General features: G+C 36.1%; 1 protein-coding gene across 2 annotated transcripts in view; it reads left to right on the top strand.

The window, feature by feature from the left end:
* TMEM182 (transmembrane protein 182) overlaps positions 1 to 12,837 on the top strand; it is a 28,356-nt gene that overhangs the window by 1,924 nt on the left and 13,595 nt on the right. The window contains exons 1-3 of one of the 2 annotated variants that reach the window (XM_058831744.1): positions 6,499 to 6,857; positions 7,248 to 7,347; positions 8,761 to 8,859. In XM_058831744.1, the coding sequence (XP_058687727.1) occupies positions 6,717 to 6,857; positions 7,248 to 7,347; positions 8,761 to 8,859 (340 nt within the window). In that variant the 5' untranslated portion in view covers positions 6,499 to 6,716. Of the gene's footprint in view, positions 1 to 6,498; positions 6,858 to 7,247; positions 7,348 to 8,760; positions 8,860 to 12,837 lie in introns of those variants that run through there. The other variant, XM_058831753.1, reaches the window with a different exon arrangement.

Genomic DNA, 12,837 nt, shown 5'->3' with positions numbered 1-12,837 from the left:
GTTTTATGACTGATAAGGGAATTGACTAGCAATTAAAGGAATGAAATACAATGAAGACCATTTATCAGAGTCATAAGGAAAATAGACCTAGTCTAATATCTTTGGGAGCAGAATTACGCAGTTGGTTGATTAAAATGATATTATCAATATAGTACACTTACATTACTTTAAGGTGTTTGACTTGTTTCTGGATGATTCTTAAAAACAAGGACACAATAGTTACTCAGAGTGGCCAGCAGCATGTGTGTTCAGAAATGCCTAGATGATACTCTTACTTCTATCTTTTTTTTCTGTGACCTGGTAGTAGCAATTTAATAAAAATTGTTAATTTTATGGATAATGCTAGAACCAGGAAGAATATGCAGACTATTGTCTGACATAATCAGGCTACTGTGTTTCCATTTTATGTAAGTAATATGAGTGTGAAGAGCATTATGCTAGAAACAAGGCATGAGGAGGTGCTTGTTGTGACAGTGATTATGATATGAACTTTGTAGTCCTAGTAGTCAGCCAGTAAGTTTTTATTGCTGTTTTTTGCCACCCCCCCCTCCCAAAAGTGCCCATCTTTTGATAAGAAATAGTGGAACCAGAAGTAATAAAGTGAGAAAACTTTATTATATTGGTACCAGTTTCTCAGTTTGTATACTAATGCAACATTGTGTCTATGTCTGCTGCCCTAATTGAAAGTAAATTTTGCATAAATAGAGAGGGTTTACAAAAAAAAAAAAAAAGAGAGAGACTTTAATGGCAGAAGAACCATTTTTTCCAGTGTTTGGCTGCTGGAGATCAGATTATCTGCAGCCTTGTTGGGCTATTCTTGCCTCAGATTATGAACAGATGGAGAACTAGTCTGTGATAGAATGTCTGAGATTCAGAGTTGCTCATGAGGGAAAGGGGTGAGGAATCTTGAGCCTTTTAGTGAAAACATCTAAATATTTGGTGTCACCTGCCATGCAAGGGCTGCCAAGCTGCAGTCTGCAGCTACCCTTCCTCAGCCAGCACTGTGGCTGTGTGTGTTCCAAACCCTGACATAGTGAAAGCACTGATGGAAGTCATCTGAAATCTAATAAATTTGTTTTAAAAAAGATCCCACCATTACTTCAGTAATGGAGAAAATTTTAAACCTTATAAATTCTTAAATAAAGTTTGTAAAATACTTATTTGAAACAGATCTAAGACAACTACATTGATTTAACCCAGTAAATGGAATGTATTCTTGAATTCCTGCATTACAAATAGGTAAGGTCAGGACCCTCAAATGTGCAATTTGTGATCAAATTTAGTGAGTCTAACAATGACTTATTTCATTCTGGTTTACTGCTTCAGATCATTAGGGTAACTTCAACAGTCATTTCAACTTTCCATATACAAATTGAGCGAAGTAGAAAAAGTTACAATCCAGTGGTCCAGAACATTTTAAGAGGTACTTGTAAATGAACTTGAGTTTGGAATCTGCTGTTAATCTTAAAGACATTTAAAGTGTAATCTGAAAGATCTGCAAGTTTAAGGAATGTGGAAAGAAACCTTTTAATTGGTGCCACCCTCAAAGCTGTAAATGAATCAGGCTGGTATGTCAGAGAGACTAAGAAAGTATTTATGAAGCAGCTTGTTAAAGAAAGGAATTATTTCAGGCATTGGGTCTGCTTCTTCCCTCCTGGAGTTTTTCATGGCAGCATAACTAAGGCCACATGACTTTTTGTGTTTCCTTCAATTAATGTTTAACAGATAAATATATTTGAGATGGTTTAGATACTATTGATCCTTCTCTAGAGCAGAAGGTGGCTGGGATGACTCCTGTTGACCTCAGTCTCTTTTGTTGTGTATTGGAGTACCCTTACATCACACACATCATTCCCTGCTCTCTGTGCTGGACCCTGCCCAATCCCTCACCAAGTCTATGATTTTATTTATTTAATTAGTTATTTTAAGGTCAGTGGCTCTGTAGAAGCTGGAAGGTCACAGAAGGACTGAAAGGCTAGTTCCTCAGGCTTCCTGAATAAAGCCAAAAATATCAGAAAGTGCCTATGTAGTAACTGGAAGGTGTTACAGCCTCAGAGTGAGATTCATAATAGCATCCTGCGGAAGGACCCATGTAAGGCAGCAACAAAAATGGTGAAGAGGACTCCAGCTTTTAATTTCTGACTATTTATGCATAACTACTTTCATAGGAAACTTCCTGGAATACCTCCTATAATTATGTAACTCGTTCATTTCTGTGAAAATTGCAGTCTGTGATTGTGTGACTTGTGGTCTGATCTGCTATAGTATTAAGAATAATGTAGTCATATCTCAAACTAGTTATTCCAGACCCTCTCTTGGTCAGCGAACAAACCAAACCAAACCAATAACCCACCAACCAAAGTAATTGTACTTTTAGGGCATGGCACTGAGGTGGTCATCCAAAGAAAGGTCAGATGGACTGTGCTGTAAAAGTCATGGATGACTGTAGAGGAAACCTGAAGTGACCAGCTTAAAGATAGACTCCAGCCACACATTTATGGACAAGGTGTGTGCAGGTGTGCTTTGTAAGGTGTCTGTCTGGCTGTTTGTCTGCCTGATACTCTGCTGACAGGTGATCGTGTTGGTGCAGTAGGTAACATCTGCCCAGCTGGGGAAGATGGACAGCATGAGGATCAGAATCAGTGGGTGAGATACTCCCATTACTGTTCAGAACAGTAAATGAGCATTGAGGTCTCAGAAGGACTCTGAGGCGGTTGCTGAAATTGTTTCTTGGTATGTAGCGAGACATACAGCCAGTTCTAAAAGGCTGTTTTTAGATCATGGACATATCTGCCAGCACAGATAAGGAGCTGCCTGCCAACTCCAAACATACGCACCCGACACTTACTCAATCACACAAACATAAACAAGCAAATAAACAACATCCTCTTCCCATAAATATATTTTTTTCCCCTTCAGATGGAAAAAGAAAAAAGAAACAGTCTGCTATTGTTTCTTTACATTTTTTTTCCTTTTCTATTTTTAAATACAAGAAGGGGCTCAGATACTATGTTGAAGCTGGAGCTATTATATGCATAAATAAAATATGCAGATTCAGGGCTCAGTTTAATCCTATCTAGCTGGTGAATAAAAAGAAATAAAATAAAATAAGTTTTGCAGCTTTGTTAAATGAGACTGGAATCCATCCATTATGTGGGTCCTTCAGTCTTCACACTACATGTCAACAAAGTCAATGAATGTTGGGCTTAATTAGCCAAATTGATTGAATATTAAAGCTGATTTAATTACTTCATTGTCATTATAGTAGAGATAAATTTGGCTAAGTCATTTTGGTTTAAAATTACAGTACTGCAAAAATTTAGGAGTTTTGAAAGGAGTTGGGGAATGACTTTGTTTAAGATTCAGAATAATGATTGTTTTGCCTTGGTAAGCTTGGCTCTGTTTTCTCTGCCTTGAAACTTTCTTTTATGGAAGAACCTTCAGTATTTAATTTAATTAAAGAAAAAAAGTACCCTGAGACTTTCTTTGAGTATTCAAGTGGTGGATAACATAATTTTTAAGCTGACATAACAAGTCTTAACATGGCTTCTGATTCATTCTTGACATAGACGGGCATAATGCTGGCCATGTTAGAGTATTTGGAAGATAACACTGCCAGAGAATGTGCCATAAATATAAAAGAGAATAATTAAATTAGATCCTCTCAGGATGAACATGCTAAACTGAGACCAGAGTGCATGTACAGTATATTAAAAATAAATACTTGCACTGCACAGGCAGTAATTCAGCTGTCATTTGAATTCAGTGAAACTTTCCATGCAAACTGATTGCAGTGAAGAAACTCACAAGAGTAAGTTACTCTCATGCAGAAACAGGTTCACAGAGTCACTGACATATTTCTGTCCTGAAGCCAGGTAGGTGTAACATGACTGGAACTAGCCATTTGATATTTTTTGGTTGTTTGTTTTATTAATTGTGGTTCAGTAGCTGAGAGAGGTGTCTGGAGTTCTCTTTTTTCTTCTAATTAAATGTTGGAAAAGTTCACTGTTGTGATATTATAAGACCTCCCATTATTTAGGATGAGCTAAGTGGCATAATGTTAAACAGTGCATCAGAACTAATTTTTTAATAGATATCGTGAGGGACTTCATATAATGGATTTGTTTATGTTGTGACTGTATATCTCTTTGAATTTCACTGTATTAAATTCATGAACTTTGGGCCAATGCTTTCTGAGGCTACCTACACACCAGCAAAATGGTTGAGAACTCCAGCTCACTGAGCAAGATTCAGTTGCAGATTTAGACCTTTGCCTTCAGACATCTCCATGTGAAACACGGATCTTTGCTGCAGTTGATCGAGGTCTGGCTAACAGAGTGAGTGGAGCCTCCAGGATGGCCTGACAAGCTAATGGAGCCTGGCTTCAGAGGCAGCCTGGGTCACACTGGTGGTGTGAACCTGGCCTGTAGCTGTCACTCAAGAAAGGTGTCAGCCTCCTCTAAGTCCCTTGTTGTACCTGCCTGCCCAATGTAGATATGTAGATGCCTTAGGCATCCTGGAGCACCCGACTCTGGGAGGTGATGGAAAAGCCACCGTATCCCTCTTTCCAGGCACGATTTCAGTCACCATCATGTGGAGTCCTAGTGTCATCCAAGGGGAGAGGGGGTATCTAGGATCCTGTGTGGGGCTAGCAAATAGTTTAACAGAGGGGGAAATACACCCTTCTGGCATGGCAGCTGAGAGCCAGCAGGATACTCGGGAACTGGCTAGAGCTAGGTGTCTGCCTGAGTGACTGAGCAGAGCCCTGTGAGTCTAATCTAGGTTGTGATGAACTGCTCTCTGGCTCCACTGAGTGTGATCACTATTGATCATGATTGAAAGACATTTAGCTTATATGAAATTGTAAAAATTTGGACATGTTAGTGCTGAACTGAATCCTACTTTTTTATATTTTTTTTTTTTTTAGACACATTAGAATAGAATTGAACAGAACAGAACGGAATATTTTCTGGAGGGGACCTACAATTATCTATTCCACCTGCCTGATCACTTCAGGGCTGACCAAAAGTTAAAGTATTATTCCAAATTGCATATAATAATTTTTAATTTATTTTATAGCACATTCTATGTGTTCTTATTTTTCCTGATTTTTTTTTGTTTTCTTTGATATTGAAAATAAAACATCACTTTCCAAAATTAGGTTTCCAAACACCTCCCTTCTGCTGTATCAAAATGAACTGCGTCAGTGGCCGTCAGGAAAAACAAAAATGACAGAAAGAATCTGTTTGAATATTCATTTGCTGCTCTGCATACACTGAAACTCTGAAATGCAAAAAGGCCACAAAATATTAGATGTGCTTGTGTATGAAATTAGTATCAGGTTTGAATAAAGTATGATTCATAACAAATGTGCATATGATGTAGGGCAGATTGTGTAGTGGTATAAAAACCACTGAGGAGGACACAGCACCAGTTCATCTGTGTAGAAATGAAGAGAGGTGGTAGAAATAGTGTCTCTTTTCCCTTTCTGTCCTCAAGCATGCTGATGCACTGTCCAAACCAATACTGGCATATTGGAAGTAGGAGTCCTGCTGGAGTCCTAAGTCTATTGCCATAAAATGTTGTGATAAGTGTTTTCTGAAGTAAACTGGCTTAATTCTTCTCTTGAGCCCAGCACTTCCCAGTGTGTGGTATCAATGGAAATTCTTACTCTGGTGATAAATAATTCCAATGAAATTTTATTGGGTAAAGACTGTAGGATCTGTTACATGTTATACATTTCTATAGAAGCATGCCCTGTAAGCCATGAGAGATGACTGGGAACGCCTGCTTGAAATGAAATTAAGTTGTTGAAAAAGTCTTTTTCTTGTACAGTGAGTACTTGTAATTTAAATGTTTCACCTCATCACTTTCCAAAATGGCCAAAGCATGAGTTTGTGAAAGCGTCTTCTTGTTTTAAAAATATTGAAGTTTTTTATCAGGTGCTTGAAGGAATTTTTAATTGCATAAATTTTTGATATATGCAAAAAAAAGATGCATCTGAATAAATAAAAAATTTAAGTGTTTTTGTGTTTAGTGTTGCTAAAGTTATTACTTAAAAGGTAGGATGTAAATTTTTCAAGATAACTGTATATTTATTATATAGGATTTTTCAGAGGCGTGTCTTCATTTTGGCTACCATATTTTAAAAGTCTATAAAGAATCCTCAGCCTTTTTTTGAAAACTTGACTTATAGTAACTTCCAAAGTGTTGCAAGTTTTCTGCTAGTAGCTAAGGAAACTTTCACTACCAGGCCTGAACTTTGGAAGTCCTTGCTACTACTGTGTGCTCTGTAACACTGCTCATGTAGATGGACAGAGCCATTGCAACTCCATCTCCACTGAGGTTGATGCACCAGCTGCAATAATATTTCAAGTCAATCCCTGATTAGTTAGGGGAAGGTCAGCTATTTCTGACTGGCCTCGCCCGGACAGCGAAACAGAGCAAAGCTCTGCCATCAGTGTCCTAAAATAGAAGGCCCTTTTCATCTGTCAGACTTGAGTCAGCCACATGGAACACAAATTTGGAGACACAAATCGACTCACAGGGAATTGGGAAGAAGGACACAGACAGAAAGTCAAGCGAAGAGAAACTTCTTCAGATATGAGCTGTATTCTCCAAACAGTTTTTTAGTTACTTTCACAATTTTTATTTTTTTTTTAATTTTACTGCTCATCTTTTACAGTGGTGTTTGTTTGTTTTTAATAACTTCAATAATGAAACTGAGTGTGGGGATATTTTTCGGAGGCTTCTTTGCAGCTCTGGGTGTTTTGCTTTTTTTGGTGGCATTTGGAACTGATTATTGGCTTCTTGCTACAGAAATAGGAACTTGTTCAGAAGTACCTGAAGGTGCTGGGGTTAGTATGAACTTTTCATTTATAATGAGAATTATATATATAGAATTTTTGGATGTGTTTATTTTATAAGAATTTACTTCTGCATATACTTTTGAATATACTAATTTTGACCTTCTGGAGGCTTATAAGCCTACCACAAAACCTCTTATAATCATTTGTAATCAGCTCTAAAATGAATTTTTATTTTGTGATACTACTTTTGCAGTATGATATTATTTCAAAAGAAGAATGAATGTTTATAAATGCTATAGCTGACCTAAATTCTGACAGGTTGTGTGTCATTATGATGGTGGTGGTTTTTACCTCAACATCTAATTGAACTTAATTCTTTCAGCTGTTCAAAAATTGTATGATAACGGCTTTCTTTTTGTTTTTTTCATTCTTCTTTAGGGAGAGAAGGCCACTTTCCATCATGAAGGTTTCTTCTGGAGGTGCTGGTTTAGTGGAAACGTAGGAGATAATAATGCCAGCATGTGGAATTTTTGGTATAGTAAGTAATGTTTCTCTTTTACATTATCTACAGTAGTTTGTTCTTAATACTGTTGGGGTTTGGTGTGTTTTTTGTTTTTTCTTCTGTCTTATGAATCATTAGATTTCACATGGCATCTTTGGGGATCAGGTTCTTTAGCTACCCTAAAATAAATTCTTGACACACACTTTTGTAATCTGTACTATAGGAAACCCCAGCACAAAATGATACAAGTTGAGCTATCAGATTACACTGTGATTGTTATGGATGCCCTCTTAACTTAAGTCCATTCTTAGCTACACAGTCTTTTACCACCTACTGTTAAGGTGTTGGGTTTTTTTTTATTTTATTGTTTAGTTGGTTTATTTCTGTTAAGTAGGGAAAAAAGAGCTTAGTGGTTAGCCTGGTCCATGAATTTTTGCTTGGAGAATTTCTCCATCTGTTCTTAACTGACTACAAGTGGGTTAAGAAGGGAGTGGGGAACTCCACAGTGAAAACAGTGTGGGACACACCATCTCCAGAAGAGCTCCTTTACTACATTCATAGGTGACCCATTGCTTTCTTTCACTACATCCAGGATTCTAAGATAGAATTCCAAGACCAGATAGTGTTTTACAATCAAAATCTCTCTTTAAGAAATCAAGAAAACTTCTTCTCCAGTCTTTGACACTTCCTCTGAGGTAGGGAGCTCCCTCACCTTATTGCAAGATTTCCATAGTCCTTGTGAAAAGCAGGTACCATCATACAAGTTTCACTTCAATAACCCATATTTTCCTAACTATATTGCTTTGTCTTGGGTGGAAAATGTACTATTCGCTGTAGTTGATTTCCTCTTGTTATGCATTTGGAAAATTATGTGGTCAGGAATCTGAAATTTAGATGGGGTTTAAGTTATAGTCAGGCTTTGTCTTTTGCCAGGAAGAACTTGATATTTTCAGAAGTATTTAATATAAAGGGTGAAATTACCCTTTTCTGGAGGATACTCATTCCATATACTGGACTCATATTGTGGACATTGTAAACTTTCTGAAGATGCTTGATATTTTCACTGTTCTTTCACAGAAGAAAAATTGTATGGATTTGTTTGTTGAGTTGGTTTTTCTGCATATGTAATAATGAGAACATAATTTACCCTCAAATGAGAAAGGTACATATACATAGAAAGGCACATATATGCAACACATATAAATTGCAGTGTGCTTTCAGCAGGGGTTATTTACTGTCCCAGAGTACAAATTGGAATTGCTCTTTAAGGAATATTCTTATTTGGATAACAAGAATTGTATCTCTTACTAAACCAAATTCACTGTAAGCTGTTGCCTAGGAAAGGACCTGAAATATTGACCTATGAAGCTCAGTTTGCCCATTTGAAGAACAGACACACAACATTGCTAAGGCATTAAATACTAATCTTTAGCTTTCTTTCATTTTTAGCCAACCAGTCACCTTCTAAGAATTGTACACATGCTTACCTGTCCCCATTTCCTCTTCTGCGAGATGAACACAACTCAACCTCCTATGACTCTGCAATCAGTAAGTATTGTTTGGTGCAAGTGAATACAATGCCTATAGTTTCAAGAAAACAATTTGTATGCTTCAAAATAAAACAGCCTAATCACTCTGCAGAGTTTAACTAACAGAATTTTGGTATTTCATACTTCTCATAATTTTACAACATGCATATTTAAGCCACTGTTTAACAGAGCACATAAAGAAATGCTTAGCTTTAAGCATAATGGCAGAATGGAGGTAATTTCTGGGGAAAACAAAAAAAAAGACATTTCCTTTCTAGTGTTTTTTATTTTCTTCAGCATAGTAAGTATCTTTCTTGGACTGAATGCATTAAACAAGTACTTCTTGTCATGTATTTCAAGAAAACTGGTTTTGGTTGGATTCTTTTATTTTGTTTTTTATTTTGTTTTATTTTGTTAAATAAATAACCACATATAGAAATGTATTGCATTTTAACTTTATAAGGAAGGAGGAGCAGAGCCTTGATGCTTTCTAAATTTATTTAACTGACTCAGATATACTTCATTGAGAAACTCTTGTAATGTAAAGAGATACATGTAAATATATATTTATATACAATGAAAGACAAATATTAATAGAAAACTGTATGTTTGAATAGTGCCTAGAAATCTCTGTTTTTAGACACTTAGAAACTACTTAAAAATATCAGGTATATTTAATCAGATTAAGAGCTTTACGCAAACACATTTGAAGTAAATAACTTCTGATACCTATTTTGTATGACCTTTTACACAACCTGTGATGTGTGCATGCTACATGTCTCTGAGCTCGCTGACTAAGGGACTTAAGTGATCCCTTCCTGTCATGAAGCTGTAATTATGCTTTTGCTAACCTTGAAGTGTCTTTAGAATCCAATTTTTATGCTGCAGACATGAAAAAGAAAATAAACTATAATTATAATGGTTCTTTTAATCTTTAGAAATTATGAGCTGTTTGTCCAGGAGGAATTCAGACCTCACCATTCAGAGATCTAATCTGTAACTTCACAGCACATCTAGAACAGTTTATCTTTCCATTTGAAAGTGACAGAGTCATCAGCTCCTAATAGCCTAGACAGAGTTTGTATTCCACTGTTCACTCATACATTCACAAAGGTTCCTCAAATTATATTGCATGATTACACAGAAGTGGACAAACAAAGAAAAAGGAAAGGAGAAGGAATATCATCAAAAGTTTAATTAATTTTAGTTAATGTTTGCCAAAAGAACCACAGCTCAAATATAATTTTCCTATCTATATTTCATATTAGGAGATTAAAAGTAGGCAGAACTGTCCTATAGATGCTGGCCCAGGTAGAGTATATTCAGAGCCATTCCTGCTATATAAATAGATACAGTTGGATTGCTTTCGAGCTCATTAAAACTGAAGAAGGTTTGGGTTTTTTTATGCCTACATTTCATTTTCAGCATCTAAGCTATTTACTAGAACAGATATGATTGTTCAAGAGTCTTTCACTACTTTTTATGAAGAAGGTTATGTCATCATCTCTTCTGTTAGTTCAAAACTTGTTTCTGCTTTAGTCTAGTTTGACAATCCTGCTCATGATATTTGTCAAACAAGTTTTAAAAACCTTCGGCTGCAGTTGCTAAATTAAGAAATACTAGAAGGTTATCCTCTTCTTCTTGACTCCCAGTGTGGGAAGTGGTTCTCTATAAAGCCAGTGGAAAAAGGCTCCAGCTTGGTTTCATGGACAACAAGATTTCATCTATGATTTGTATATCCAGTCTGTCTGCATCTAATACTTTGCACCAGCTAAGCATAGAATAAAAGGGCACTACCAAAAAAATGAGGTTATTGTCCCGGTTTTTTGGTTCTGGTACTGTTTCTTGATAAAATATTACCATTTTCATGACTCATAGCTTTCTCAACATATTCTCTTTTGAAGATGATAAAAAGCCCAAATCTCCTCTCTAGGATTATCACTGCATTTTTAGTGAGTCAGTCAAGTTCTATGTTAGCAAGATATAACAAGCTAGCAGGAATTTTTCTGTCATCTTCATTTGCTTTATCATAGAAAAAGAAACAACTGAATAAAGTGCTTTAAACTTCATTGGAAAAATCAAACATGTATAGAACACATTTTCTAAAAATCTCCAAGTTACTGCTCAGAGCACTATTATTTTTTGAACAAACAAAGGCATGTGACTTTTTAACAGACTATCTGCCTTAAGAGACTTTTGGATCTTATCAGAGGAATTTGAATTTAACTTTAGCCCCTTTTGCAGTTCCTTGCGTGAAGACACTAAGTGTGTCACTATCCAGCTAGAAGAGTTCAGACAAAGATAAGTTGCCTGAGGAGCATGAAATCTCTGATGCTTTTTGAGGTCAATGTCTGGACCAAGTTCTCTGTTGACATAACTTCTTTGGCTTTAGTAGGAATTTGGCTCAGAGCTTTTCTGGGACAGAATTCAAAACAGGATCACCTATCCTCTCTTAGTTTATTTACGTCTTTTTATATGCTGGGTTTGTATTTGTGTTGTAGTTCCCAAAAATCTTAAAGCACTGAGGACGGGGAACTCTATAGTGTTTCAGTGTGCCTTACAAAGCTTTAGACCAAAGGCTCAGTTCATTCTGATGTACAAACCTAGACTGTGAGCTCTTGCTGTCAAGGACTACAGCCTTAGATAGAAATGTAAAGACAGAAGAGCCTATGGGGCTGCTTATATTGAAGGTTTGAATGCATGCTTTAATGTAGGAGATCTCTTTAAATCATTGTTGTTAGATGCATGATCAGCTTCAAAGGGTTAGCTAGCACTGCTTTGAAAATACAGAAAATTTACTGTGTCTTTTAATCATGGTTATAATGTTTTTGTGCATTCATTGGTTTTGTTAAATATCTTGACAGAGTGGGGAGGACTTCCCCTAGCTGGTGCTAGTGACTTTCTGTGATGGTACAGAGGTTTAGAGTGACAACTTTTATAGTGTGCACCTCTTAAGTTGACTTAGCACCTCATTGTGTTGCCAGCAGATTCATTTTTATGATAATTCACATACGTAAGTGCAATAAACTACAATCTAGGAATAAAAAAAAAATAAATTAGACCATGCAGTAGAAATACCACAGCAGCAACCTATATATTTTAAAATAAACATATATTTGCATAATCATAAGCAGATTAGTTGCCCCATCAGGCTATTCTGAGAACATAATATATAGTACTTTAATATTAATTCGTTACTAGCTAGATTGATGCATAATATCATGTCACTAGATTACTTAACATTGATGTTCAAGGGTTATCTTTCTTAAGTTCTTTTACTATAGGACAATACTAGGCCTGTTTTTGTAAAATGTGCAAAGTTCTTACTCATGGAAATAGTCCCGTTGGCCATAGTGAGATTGCTAAGAAAAAGAAGTGAAAAATCTAACACTTAGTCACTAATTCATTATTTTTATTTTTGAGTGGATTTTTTTTCAACTTAATTTGGAAATAAACAATAGTTCCCTAACTGTTGTAAATCATCCCAACACCTTTTGAAGCTGAAGTGGAAGCATTTTAATGGGGCAGCACTGGCACATTAGTTTAATACTCAGATTTTTAGCCACTAGTATTTTTTTTCCTGACTATTAGTATCTTATTTTGTCCATCACTGGGCACATTGCCAGCATTTGATGTAATGCCTAATGGATAATGCACAATGTTTATAGGACTGAAGCAAAAATCTGATTCAGCAACTGTTAAATCTGAAATGGTGAGATCAAATTTATTGGCAGGTTTTTTAATGGGTTTAAATTAACCTAAAGTTATCTGGAAAATATCAGCAATGAAATCTGAAAATAGAAGCTGTACAACTGAAATGTTACCAGCAGTCTATTTCTAGGGGAAAAAACTGCTGTTATGTAATAGTCATATAATTGCCCACGAGAGATTGTAATACAGTACATTTATAAGTGTGATCTCTGTAGTCCCCCAAGCAGCAATAAAGTATGAAATATTTTAAAAAGCAGTGTGAATCCATCTTGTGAATATTGTATTT

This window comes from Poecile atricapillus, chromosome 1 (assembly GCF_030490865.1).
Source record: "Poecile atricapillus isolate bPoeAtr1 chromosome 1, bPoeAtr1.hap1, whole genome shotgun sequence".
In the NCBI taxonomy this organism is placed as follows: Eukaryota; Metazoa; Chordata; class Aves; order Passeriformes; family Paridae; genus Poecile; species Poecile atricapillus.
The sequence above is the reverse complement of the archived record's forward strand: the minus strand, read 5'-3'. Positions and strand labels throughout refer to the sequence as shown.